This window comes from Castor canadensis, chromosome 4 (genome assembly GCF_047511655.1).
Source record: "Castor canadensis chromosome 4, mCasCan1.hap1v2, whole genome shotgun sequence".
Lineage (NCBI taxonomy): Eukaryota > Metazoa > Chordata > Mammalia > Rodentia > Castoridae > Castor > Castor canadensis.
In genome coordinates this window covers 4,711,365-4,724,679 of record NC_133389.1, presented here as the reverse complement: position 1 = coordinate 4,724,679, position 13,315 = coordinate 4,711,365, and the positions used below count along the sequence as shown (strand labels likewise).

The following is a 13,315-nucleotide window of genomic DNA, read 5'->3' as shown; positions in this document are numbered from 1 at the left end:
TTTACATAACCTAAGTCCTCTGGGACAGAATTTCAGCAAGCGTCTATGAGCAAGAAGAGGTCACATCATAATATAAGTGTCATTCGTGTGAAAAGGAGGAGAGAAAAGCAGTAAGACAGCCACAGATAATGAATTAGTATGTGTGTTCCTGTTTCTCCCAGGACTCTCTTCTACCACCCACTGAAGGATTGTTTGCTGAGCCAGGGCATGGGGCAGTGCAAAGAACAAACAAGGAACCACTCTCTGGAGCAGAACAAGCCTGATATAACTGCTAGCATGAACATAAAACAGAAAAGTCTCCTTTCTGAGAACAAGACATGAAGCTTCAACCTTAAGAGAATAGAGAACAGGCAAAAAGGAAAGCAGAACAAGCAAAGCACAAAGGGTTTACAACAGAAACAAGCCTGGCTGGTTTGAGAAACACAGAAAGGGCGTGGTGGGGAAAAAGGTGTCACATTACTAGCTGAGGTGGGAGAGGCAGGTCCGGTCCAATCACCCAGCACTTGCTAAATCAGGGCAAAGAGATGGAATTTTATTCTAAATGCAATGGGAAACCATCAAGCAAAGAACCAGTTAAGGAATGAAGCAGAGAGTCTTTTACGAGATGAAGTTTTACTTTTCTTCTAGAAAGTACATTCTTTAGTACAATACTAGCATCTATCACTCAAGCCACCTCCAATCTGAGGCAGCAAACGAAGTACTAAGGACTTACTCCACAGTGAGATGGAGATGTGAGTGAGTGGTGTCTGGGCATCTGCTCGCAGAATCCAGAGAAAAGAGTCACAATAGCTCCTGCAGTGGTGTACAGGTCAACAGAGGAACGTGGGAACCAAGGGAGCTGAAGGCAGAAGGGGGAGGAGGGATTCCTCAGAGCAGCAACCTCATGGGGTTTTCATATAGAAAAGCTCCCCACGGCGATTTCTTAAGAAACCTCGGTCACCGCACTGACACAGATGGGAACAATCTCTTTCCTAATGAAAACCACTTGATGCTCAAGCCAGGCCAGGAGAAGATCACTGTACCAGGAACAATCCGGCCAGGACTGCTGAAAAATTCCTCTGAGAAACCAGAATGGCTACTTCCTTCACCTTCTAGAAGGTGAGCACAGTAAAGTGACAACAGATAGGAAGAAGGTGTGTCCTTCCCCCTTTACCTTCCAAGGATTTTGTTTTTGTTTCAACTTGCATCATCACAACTCCCCTTTGCTTTCTCCCTGGTGTCTGCAAGGGACTCCCACCATGGGCAAAAACCAGAGTAAATCCAGGCAATTCACGTGGGATGCTTCAGCCTTTTAAATCTGGCTGCTTACCTTCCAAATGCCTTGCATCAGAGCAGAATTTGGGCTGTGTGACTTGAGCAGATTTGGAACCTCCCTACTCTACATTCTCTTACCTTTGAAAAGGAGGATGCCGCCACCAGGACCTCAGAAGGTTTTATGCATAAAAAGCACTTAGTGTTCTCACCTAGTGCATAATGAATGTGAATAAATGTCTACTGCTATCACTTTTATCATCAACTCACTGGGGACTGTTAAGGGTGAAGAGAGGAATTAATGAAAGGCATTTACTTAATGCTTTCTGAGAAAGATGGACAGAGGGTAAAGCAGGCTGAATCTATTTGTCTTAGCTAATGGCAGGCATATCTACACAAAGCTTAATGAATAGTTCAGCCAATAATAAAGAATATCAGGCACTAGAAGAAACAAACTGGAAACTGACACCTCCATGACCTGCAACCACAGAGGTACTCAAGTTTTTCCAGTTCCAACAGGCTGAATCCCCAGCAAGCCAGGCAAACCTAACCCTTGACCCACCATGGAGGATAGGTATTAAGGCTACCTTCTTCCTCTTCTTCCCTCAACCCCCATATTCACTCTGCTTCTACTTTCTCCAGCACTAGTGCTGGTTCAAATGCCATCATTTTGGCACAGGTCTGACTAGAGACACTTCTTTGGATGCAAGAAAGAGACTTCCATCCACCTATCATCCATGGAGTTGTCAGCTCTCCCTATCTAGAGACTGTACAGGGTGGATTCCATGTAGCCAAAAGGAATTGAGTTTGCCCCACCCAATCCTCAACTCCTTCTCCTGGTTCCTATATCAGAATTTAGCAAAAGGCACAAGGAGACAGTTTATATCATTAAGAAAATTAAGCCCCAAGGTAATGCAAAAAAAAAAGACCATGCTCTATTAAGAAGAAAGGGCCAGGCATGAGCACAGTGGTGCACATGTGGAATCCTCACTACATGAGAAGCACAGGTACGAAGATCACAGTCTTCCGACCCCAGGCAAAAAGCACAAGACCCTATCCAAAAAGTAACTAAAGCCAAAAACCCTAGTACTGCAAAACAAAACAACAAAAAAGGTGGAAGGGTTTTGAGTCACTGACATTTAGACTACCCTTTCGTCTGCTGTTCCTCAGTACAGTTTTCAGATGGCTTTGAGCCCTTAGCCAAGGAAATACCAGTAATGATGTCTGATTTTTCATAGGATACACAGGTATATTACTAAAAACTGCAATTTTAAGAGAATATAAATGCTAAAGGTACTTTTAAAAGCTCAGATATTTCCTTTTCTGACAAAAATACCCACATATTTTAGGAAAAGAGGTGGGTAAATCACATCACAAGTAAGTTTCTGTTACTAAGAGAACCATGACGCAGGTGTATGAGCCCGAGTGGGACCAGGACCACCAACCCAAGGTACTTGAGTAACACACATCAAAATTAAATATAAAAGCTACATCTTATCACCCAAGAGTTCCATCTAGGAAGATTTACTGTACAGAAGTAATCACAGGTAAACTAAACACAAAATGTGCAAGAGACCATGGTTATGCTCCATCTGTATAGTAAGGAGCAGGCCAGGAAAACTATGACCACTGACATGGAGTAGCACCCTCAACACAGGGCTCAGTGGGGAAAGTGGCAGATTACAGCACGGCATCTTTCCATTTATGTAAAACATATCCATGGCAGAAGCGCGTCAGTATGTGTAGAGCATTTACCAAGCCATTCAGCATGGCTGGCTCTGGGGATGGGAATTCCGGGCAGCTCTGCTTTTCTTCCTCATAATTTTCCATATCACCCAATTCATTACACTCATGTATTCTTTTCCCTCAAAACAATAAAGTTGTGTGTTAAAAAGCTCCAGAAAAAGGATGATCTCCCAATTATGCATAGGATATATTCTTGGAAAATCATATTTCAGATGAGTATTTCTACATTGAGTAATTGTTTTTACTGGTGAACATTATATTTTATGAGATATGTTTTTAACCAAATAAATATTGGACCTACCAACATAACAAAAATTAATGGCAATTTATAAGAAAAATGTTTTATCAAGTGTCAGAAATCAAACTCACAGCTTTTAGCATGCTAGGCAAGCACTCCACCACTAAGCTACACCTCCAGCCCTAAGAAATCAAAATTTAGTCATTTGAGTCGCACGTGGTAGGTAGTCCACCCCTGTAATCCCAGTGACTCAGGAGGCTGAGGCATGAGGATCACAAGCTTGAGGCCAGCCTAGGCAAACTAGTGAGACCCCATATTAAATAAAATAAAATAAAAAGGGCTAGGGTGAAACTCAGTAGTATAGTGCTTGCCAAGCATGGCCAATCTCCTCCCACACACACACCAAAAAAAATAAATAAAATAAAATCCTCGTATTCAGGAAGCAAAGATCAGGAGGATCATGGTTCAAGGCCAGCAGGAACAAATAGTTCATGAGACCCTATCTCAGCCACTAAAAAGCTGAGCATGGTGACATGCATCTGTCATCCCAGCTACACAGGAAGCATAAATAGGCTTGTAGTCCAGGCCAGCCTGGGCATAAAGCAAGACCCTAACTCCAAAATAAGCAGAGCAAAAAGGGCTGTGGGTGTGGCTTTAATGGTAGAGCTCTGACCCAGCATGTGCAAGGCCTTGAGTTCAAACCCTAGCATCACAAAAAAAAAAAAAAAAAAGTTATTTGAATGTGTTCTCTTTATAATACTGTTCCAAGAGTTTTCACAGTACTGCTTCTCCCAATTTTCACAGACCTGAGGTAGACGTGGCTGACAGAACCGTCCCCATTTCAGAATGAGCAAAGTGATTTAGAGGATGACTAGCTTGCCTGAATATACTTCTGCAAGAGTGCTAAGACCAGAGTGAGTGTTTCTAATCCTACACCTTCCCATGACTGTCAAGTGGGACTGGGGCTGTTTGGACTCATTATTTGTGGGTTCTTGAGGACTTCTAGAATTACTGACACCCATGTTAAGTAGAGGTTAGTGCATTCTTTATTCTCTGAATTACTCAAGCTGGCCGGCATAACCTGTTCTTTCTTATATACAGTTGTCATTCATCTTAAAGAAACAAAAAGCTAAAGTTAACTGCTTCAAGTGCTTTTGGGGTTTTGGTGAGTTTTTTTGTTTTATTTTGTTTTACTGTTTCAAAACAAAGTAGCTTCTTGGAAGTCTCTTTCCAAAAGTAGTAATTGGTAATTTTTAAAAAATAGAAAAACATAAAAGACCCACAGGTTCACATTCCCCTGGTGGCCTTGTGAGATGTGGTTTTGCTGCCTTTTTACCCAAGATGCCTTAAAGCCATTGTTACCAATGATCCCTTTCTGTTTTCCTCCTATGAATGTCACATTTTCTAAGTTCTTTTAACCAAACTACATATATTAAATAATCAGTAATATTTCCACTTTACATTCACCAAAGGCACATATGGCAATGGTTGCTTTTAATAGCATGAGAATCAGAATATTATCTAAATTCCTTGCAAAAAGCACTCACTTAGTATTCTAGCCTGAAATATGCCAGCTTTGTCAAGGGTAAAGAGATATCCCATTTTTCAGAATTAGACAAAAATCTTAAATACCCACAACTCTCTTCCCAGATCTTGAAGAATCTGTGGTCCCCCAAAATCAGACACCCTGGTCTATACAGGGTAGGCAGCCACACAGGGTGGCATGTAAGTTCCCACAACAAAACCTTCTCAAGTCCCCGAAAGTCAACGTGCATCAGGAGCCAACAGATTTTGCTCTATCGAGGCAGAGTGCTGTTAGAGAACATTCAAGACTGTGCTGTAAGTCTCAGAATCCAGGATCAACAGCAAATGTTCTACAGAAACAAGTTTCCATTTTTATAATAAAGGGAGGGGGGCCAATTGGCTTTATGAGAATTTGCAGGGAGGCATCTAATTTTTGAATACCCACTGACCCGAACTGAAAGCAGTAACGAATCTAACTGGTATTAAAATGCTACTATCCAGATTCCAGAAAGGGAAATGCAAACTTTCCTTCCTGGCCCTAAATACCTTAGTTTTCATTTCAAATTATGGTTCCTCAAAGTTTTATAATCATTAACCCAGCTAATTAAACAATCAGATATGACGACTCAATTTCACAAACATAAACTCAAAAACTAGAAGTCAGGACCTAAAAAAAGAAATCTAGTTCAAAATACATAGGCAGGAAGGCTCGTAATCCTGCTGGCAGGTGTCAGGTGCAAATCAAATGCCTGCCCCTACTTAGACTGCCATTAACACAGCCCTTCTTCCCTCTTAGAGTTCTGCCCCTCCCCGCCAAACAACGGAACAGCTTCATGTCAGGAGGACTGAGCTCATGTTGCACAACTAAACTCCAACCTGTGTTCTCAAATGGAAATATAATTTTTATAATACTCACCTGTTTCAGTATTACCTGTTGGATTTTTAGCTTTGCCTGAAAACACACATTGCTCACTATAGACGAGACTACAGAAAGAAAGTCAGAGCCCAACCTTGGCCCTACCGCAGGAGTTTACAAATGAATAAAAGCACCTGTCATCCTGGTGTGTGTTTAACAAGCATTGTTTGTTTGCTTCTCTCAATAATCACATGTAGGCTATCATTCTTCCACTGGAAAAATTTGAAATCTAAGGTTCAGAGACGGTAGGCAGCACAGCAAGAGCCCTCCCTCACTCACACCACGAGTTTGCTCAACACCAGTGCTGATAGTCATCTAAATCAATGGTATTCTGAAAGAAGGGGAAAAATTCAGCCACAAGAACGCCCGTCCACATGGATGGGGGAATTCTGGGTATATGGATATGCAGTCCATAATGACTGAAAGTTCATTTTAGAGGTAGGAAGGACCCCCCCCAAAATTCATATTTAGATAAGTTAGGGAAAACAGAATATTGTTAAGATAACATCCTTCATAAAATTTCTGGAATATGTTTGTTAATTTGAGACCAGGGGTCTCATTCTGTAGTCCAGATTGGCTTCGAATTCACAGTCCTCCTGTCTCAGCCTCTAGAGTGCTGGGATTACAGGTGTGCACCACACTCACCTTATGGAGCCCTTAAATGTGGAAGAAAAGGTGAAAGTCAGAGCAAGGAGGAACAGAGATAGACATCCTAGCTCTGTTTTAAAGCTAGGAATAAGATAGACAATGCCTGCCTAATAAAACAACATAAACCAGAAGCATCTAGAAAGAAGGAATACTCTCCAGCCCAGTGTCCTGCTGAAGATGTCTGAATGAGAAGATGTATGTGTGACCAAATGGGCACCAGGAAATCCTAGAGCCAAGACGAACCCAGAGAGGCCCCGAAGGTTCATGCTGGAGGGGTGGGAAGTCACCAGGACCCTGCATGAAGCAAGAAATAGTTACAGGAAGTAAAAGAAAATAGTAACAATGCCAAATGGCAAAACGCCAGCAAAAGGTAGACTGAGAGGTACTGAGAAGGCTAACACAGTCAAGAAAAAGGTTTTGTAATTCCCACCCACGAGAACGACATGACCTCAGACAGCAAGCTTAGAGATGAGATAAGCGGTTCTCCTGGCACCTAGCGATCCTTCAACCCCTTCACTCACATGTTCCCCCAAATTCAAGCCTCCTCATGCCATGCAAACATCTGTCTTTCTAGCTGTCTGATTTCCAAGAGTTGGCAGCCTTCCTCTTTGCTTTATTTGAGATGAATTCTTCACAAGCCGTTTTCAAAGAGAGGCTACTGAAAAGTTTGAGAGGGAAAGAATAAAGGAATTTGTTTTCAGCTAATTTTCTCACTGAACAGCTCATTCTTATCCCTTCCAGTTTTACTCAGAAAACTTTCATGCCATTTCTTTCTGCCTAATGAACATGAAAGTAGTTGAGAAATTTTAACAATAATCTTCTCTCCCTTATTACCTCTTTCTTAAAATCTACCCTCAAAAGTTGTGCACAGTATGTTTTAGGGCAGTGATTCTCAGCTAGAAGGGACTGTGTACCCATGGGGACTGTCAGAAGTATGGGGAGACTGAGTTGTTTCATCTGGGGGAGGTGGAACATCTAGTGGGTGGAGGCCAGGGAGGCTGCTCAAGGTACTATACTGACCAGCACAGACCCTACAACAAAGAATTATAGGGCCCCCAAGTGTCAATAGTGCCAAGGTCAAAACACCCTGTTTTAGGAGAATGTCTTCTCCTAAATAAGTTAGAATGGTTTCAAGAAAAAACAGCCAGGTACAGTGGCTCATGCCTGTAATCCCAGCTACTAAGGAGGAGGAGGAGATCAGGAGGATGGCAGTACAAGGCTAGCCAGACAGAAAACTAGTAAGACTCCATCTCTACCAATAAGTTTGGCTGTAGTGGCTGGCATACTACAGGGGAGTATGTACAAACAGGAGGATCAAAGTCCTCACCCCACACCCCCAGGCAAACACGCAAGACCTATCTGAAAAATAACTAAAGCAAAAAGGGCATGGATGTGGTTCAAGTCTAGCAAGTGCATGGCCCTGAGTTCAAACCCCACCACTAGCAGAAAAAAAAAAGAAGAAAAAATATATAATACCCCAATATTCTTTTACAAATACTACTCTTTTTTACAGACACAAAGAGCCAAAGTGCACACTACATCTTAAAACCAGAGACATACATACCATGGGAGAGAATGAAGGGATAGTTTGCTTAAAGACTTAGTCACATCGGCCTGCTGCAAGACTGTGAGTTTGATAAACTGTAATAGCAAAAGCACTCTTAGCTCAGGAGAAGGGAGGACAGATGTGATTCCATACTGTAAACCACTCCTAACTAAATCAGAACCCTATTTATCTTCTGGCAGTCTCCCAAATGACAAGTGAAGAGTGAACAACCTTACCAAGAAACATCAACTTCAAACTTTTAAAAACAGCCTTTTTTTGGGGGGGGGGGGTTCACATTCTCTGCAAAACAAAAGTTCTTTGATGTAAACTGTAATCCAACTAAGACCCGGCTATGTAAATAATTCCCATCAGTAAACATTCTCATTTATTTTAGGAGGTGGAGAGTGCAAAAGTGCTGTGTTATTATTCAAAGAACCCCCACAAAGCAATAAAATATTCAGAGGTAGCAAAGACAATTACTAGAAGCATCCCTTACATTGCAAAGCAAAAATGCAAAGAATTTTATCAAAGGAACGTCTTCCTTTAAGTTAAGCAGTTAATTTACAGCTCCCAAAGTTGCTTAAAGACCAGGTCCCGCTTGCAGATTTAATAGATGCCTACCAGTTCCTTGTCCTCCCTCAGCCACACACCACTGAGTCGTCCTCAGTCTCAGAAGTGGAGCGCTGAACCCGACTGCCAAGTCACCCTGGGGGTGAACACGGGTAGGTGTAGGGCACGATGGCAGGGTGGGCCTGGAGGTGTCTGGGGAGAACGCAGCCAGACCCCACCGCGACCTCCGACCACAGGGTGCCCTCTAGCAGGATCCTACAACCCTCAGGTGGGTGTTCCCACCCGGGGTTGGTGTAAGAAGTCCGCTCATGGAGTAACATCAGAGGGTCGACCTCTGTCCTAGATGGAGAGCCTTCCATCAAACTCAAAAGCAAAGGGGATCTTTAAAATCTTCCTGTAGCTGCGCCCTCTCCTAGGAAGCAGGATATAGTTCTTGGACACGCCCTCGCCGGGTCTCCAGGGCCAGCTGCGGCCCTAAAAGTGCGCCAGTCACCCCACGGGCTGCTAAAATGGCTCAGGCGACAGCGACGCCGCCGACGCCGTCCGGGAGCTCGCAGGTGCGCACACTTAGGAGCGCGCGGGCAGGGGCTGCGGATTGGGGGAGCGCTCCCAGGGGCGCAAGTCAGGTGCGCACACTTCGGGGTGCAGATGCGGGGCGCGCTCCTGGGGTTCACACCGAACCGCCCCGGCCAGGCTCCCCGCGCAGCGACTAGCGCCTCCCCAACTCACCTCTTCCAAAAACTTGGTCAGGTCGTACACCTTGTGGTGCAGGATCACCCAGGTGCTTTTGCTGGTTTTGTGCTTCTGAATCTCTTCCAAGGTGTAGTACTTCACAGCCTTGTCCTCCTGTCCGGCCATCTCAGAACACTTCGCGCTTCCCCAGGCCTTGCACACACAACCGTGCCTGGTGGAGCAGAGCACGCGTCTTGGCCACCTTAGTCTAGGACATTCCCAGCGCCGGGTGCCCTGGACAGGGCGGTGGCGTAACAGAGGGGGCGGGTGGTGAGCAGTCTTCGAGGATTGGATATCATGCTTGTCACTCAAGGGGCCCCGTCCTCGGCCGATGTCCTCCGCCAGCCTAAGCGCAACCCCGCCAGGGTGTTGGCGTTGATTGGCTGTGAGAGCTGCCCTTCACAGTCACCCACGGCCAAGCGCCGAAGGCGGGGCGGGGCTTCGCTGAGTCTGCGCAGAAGGTGGGGGGAGGTCCCCGGGCTAGCCAACGGGGGCGACTGTTCTGTCCCTGCGCGGGTGAGAGGTGTAGGCTTGTCAGTCATGCGACCAAGGGTACAAGAGCAAAGAAGGGCATCAGGAGATAGTGATGGGACGGGTGCAATTTCCATCCTAGTGAGGACAGCGACCTCGGCGCAAAGTCCCGGCATATTTCCTAATCAAATCAAATCAACCCTAGGTCCACAAGTTCATCTGTAACAAAAGTAGCAATTCTCCAAGTCCATAAAGTGGCTGTTTCGGGCAACTGTTAAGAAGCACAGGCGACGTGAAAGAAAGCCTCATACACGTCAAAAAACAAAAAGTTTCATAGCTTGAGCCCTGGGAATCAAATGCGTTGTCACAAATTATAAACTCCACTGCCTGTAATTTTGCTTCGCTGACCTCTGCCCCAAGTTCAGCTTGCTTCATTCTGACTCGAAAACAAGAAATCCTTGGAAATGATTTTTTTCTATAAAAACCAGAAGCATCCAAATTATTTCTGTAACTCTGAAGTGGCTTTGCTGTTAGGCAATGACATGGCAAGGTCTTGTATTAGCCTCTTATCTGCCTTTTCTCAACTGTGTGGTCGAGATAAGTCCAAAATGACGAAAGGCACTTGGAACAGTCTGGAAGAGTATGTCCCAGCCTGGCCTCCTCTGCCTCTCTTGACAGAAGATCAAATATGACAGTGAAAAACTACAAATGTTTGAGGGGAGGATTTCAAACTATTGAAAAAAAAATCCATTGAGCATTTATTTAGACCCTTCTGATGCACTGATGACACAAGCAGGAATTTCAGGTGCTCAAGGTTCTTGAGCCTGCTCTGAGAATGAAAGTACAGACAGACTCCAACAGCAGAGGTGGGAAAGATTTTATTTGTAGAGAAGAGAAGAGAAAGACTGCATAGTGGGGAATGCAGGGGACCCAGAAACCGGTGGTCCCATGGGTCAGGTTGGGGATTGGGTTTTATAGCCTTTTTGCATTGCCTAAGGGCAGAAATGCCTTTCAGGTGCAGACAGGCGTTTCCTGGGGAGAAGTGTCTCCTTGACCTCCCACAGTCCGTCCTTCAAGTCCCCCCTCTCGGTGACTGCCCTAACTGCTGTTAGGAATAGGGACTACAATGTCTGTTCAGTAACTGCTTCCAGCTGACAGGGGGCGATGAAGGGGCCCGCAGCATCAGGACTGACCACAAAAGGGCTTGTCCCTGGGACCACACTCGCAGGTCGTTTTCATCTCCATCAGAGGCATTTGTAGTTTGATGGATTCTAGAAAGCAGAAACAAACTTGATAAGTAAGTTTAAAATGCAGGACCCAAACACAAGCAAGAGAATAATGGCAACTATAGGCCTCAGAAAGGGTAGGAACCAAGTCCTGGAGGGGAGCCAGGATTTTATTTGGTCCCATACCTGTGTAAAAACTTGAGTTTCAAGAGATTGCTCCTGGAGCCATTTGGCCTGTTGAAGAATGTAACCTGCACATTCCTCTACAATGCCTGAAGTGTTTATATATGTGCAATAGGAAGTATTGGCAATGGCACATACCCCTCCTTGTTTGGCCTAAAGGAAATCTAGGGCCAGGCAGTGGTCCCTGACCATACAGGCAAGGGACGACAAAGACCTTTGCCTGTCCTTAATGGCAAGGCCTACCTGGTCTGAGGTGTCCTCTACCACTTTGGTTAGGTTTTTTGCAGTTACATAATTGGCAATCACCCCATAGCTGATTCCAGCAAGGGCTGCAACTAATGCTGTTATCCCTAAAACTATTAAAGTAACCTCTCTTTTATCTCTATGGAAAGCTGTTCCTGTTTGTTGGGAAAATTCAGTTTGTTGTATTATACAATTATTCCAAAAAGAGATATGCTCAGGATTGGGTATAAATTGGGCAATTGCCCAATTTCCTTGAGTATGGTTTGGGTGTAGACATGGCAGCCCCCATACCTGGTTCTTTTTCCATGACCTCCCTACAAAGAGATAGCCTTCCTCAAGGCATAAAATACCTTGAGTGTTGTTAGCATGGGCCTGGGAAGTGTCTCCTGGAAACAAGTAGTCAGAGACATTAAGGCTGCTGGTAAAAGATGGAGGCACACAAGGTGGAAAGGAAGAGTTATACAGCTTTCTTAATCCTGTCATATACTTTGTTAAGATACATTTGTGATGGCCAGTAGTAAGTATGCAATAAGAGTTTTTACCAGTGAGGTTTGAGGACTTGTTTAGCTCAGAGACAAGGCTCGCCTTACAAGCATTATCCCTAAACGCATCGGGACTCATAAGAGTAGGGCTCTTAGAGTTATTCATACTGCACCAGCTGGCTGTGAGATGATAGTCATCTTTAAGGGTGGTGAAGTCAAAAATGTTTTTTTGGAATGTAGGCCCTAGGTCTTTTATTGACGAATGACAAACTGGTATACAGTTGTCTCGGACAGAAACATTAAACATGCAAATTTTTGTCTGAGAAATGAACCCAAGTCCCAGGTTGGATTTGGAGACTTTATTAGGACTAAGTCACCAGGGCAAAAGAGAAGGGGTCCCTTTACATCCTCCCTGAGGGTGGCTTGTTTGATCTCCGAGAGTGCTTGTTGGAATTTAGCAAGTTGAGTGACATGGGAAATTAACTGAGCTATCTCTTGGTCAAGAAGGAGGTCATTGGTTAGGAAGGGCCTGCCATATAGAGATTCGAAAGGGGTCAGTCCCTGCTTGCCTGGAGTGTTTCTGAGCCCGATGAGAGCAGTAGGGAGATTGGTCTAGGGGTAGTGGGTTTCTTGGGCCAATTTAGCCAGGTGTCTTTTTAAAAGTTCATTTGTTTTTTCTACCTTTCCAGATGACTGGGGACACCAGGCACAGTGGAGGTGGTATTCTATGCCTAGTGCTCTAGAGAGTCCCTGAGTTACTTCTGCCTTAAATACAGGCCCATTATCACTTTGAATGCTTTTGGGGAGGCCAAAGTGAGGGATTATTTCTGTGATTAGAACTTGGACCACCTCCCTAGCACGTTCTGTACTGCAAGGAAAAGCTTCCACCCATCCAGTGAACGTATCCACAAATACTAACAGTAGTTTTGACTTTGGTCCCCCTGGCATATGGGTAAAGTCTGGTTGCCAGTCTTCCCCAGGATAGGATTCCTGTCTCTGTGCTCCTGGCACCTGGAGTCTTTTGTTATTGGGATTTTTTTTGGGGGGCAGCACATTTCACATCCCTGTACAACTTGTTGGGCAGTGTCTCTTAATTTAATTCCCCCAAACATTTTGTTGACCAAAACAAGAGTATTGTCTAAGCCCAAATGGTAGAGTTGGAGGACAGTCTTAAGAATTTTCATTGGAGTGCCTCAGGGAGCCATAACTTTCCTCCTGGTGACATCCACCAGCCTCAGTGATCTAACTGGTACCCTTGGTCTGAGGCTTGCTTACTTTACTCTGACCGATAATGTGGTCTCTCTGGGGAAAGGAGAGTCCTCTCCCAGAGGAGAGGGCCAGCTATATATTCCTGCATGGCTGCTCATTTAGCTGCCTCATCGGCTGCTTTGTTTTCCTTTGTTATCTTATCTTCCCCTTTTTGGTGACCTTTATAATGAATCACCAAGACCTCTTTAGGCAATAGAACAGCATCTAGGAGGGCTAGTATGTCACAAGCATGTTTAATGGGAGAGCCAGTTGTAGTTAGCATTCCTCTTT

The 13,315-nt window shown here is 44.6% G+C and overlaps 1 protein-coding gene across 1 annotated transcript in view; it reads right to left on the bottom strand.

The window, feature by feature from the left end:
- The window catches only part of Cyb5a (cytochrome b5 type A), a 29,934-nt gene extending 20,522 nt beyond the window's left edge, over window positions 1–9,412 (bottom strand). Inside the window, exon 1 of the mRNA XM_020182308.2 lies at window positions 9,169–9,412. Within this exon, the coding sequence (XP_020037897.1) occupies window positions 9,169–9,297 (129 nt within the window). The 5' untranslated portion in view covers window positions 9,298–9,412. The remainder of the gene's footprint in view (window positions 1–9,168) is intronic.
- Between the last annotated feature and the right edge of the window lie 3,903 nt (window positions 9,413–13,315).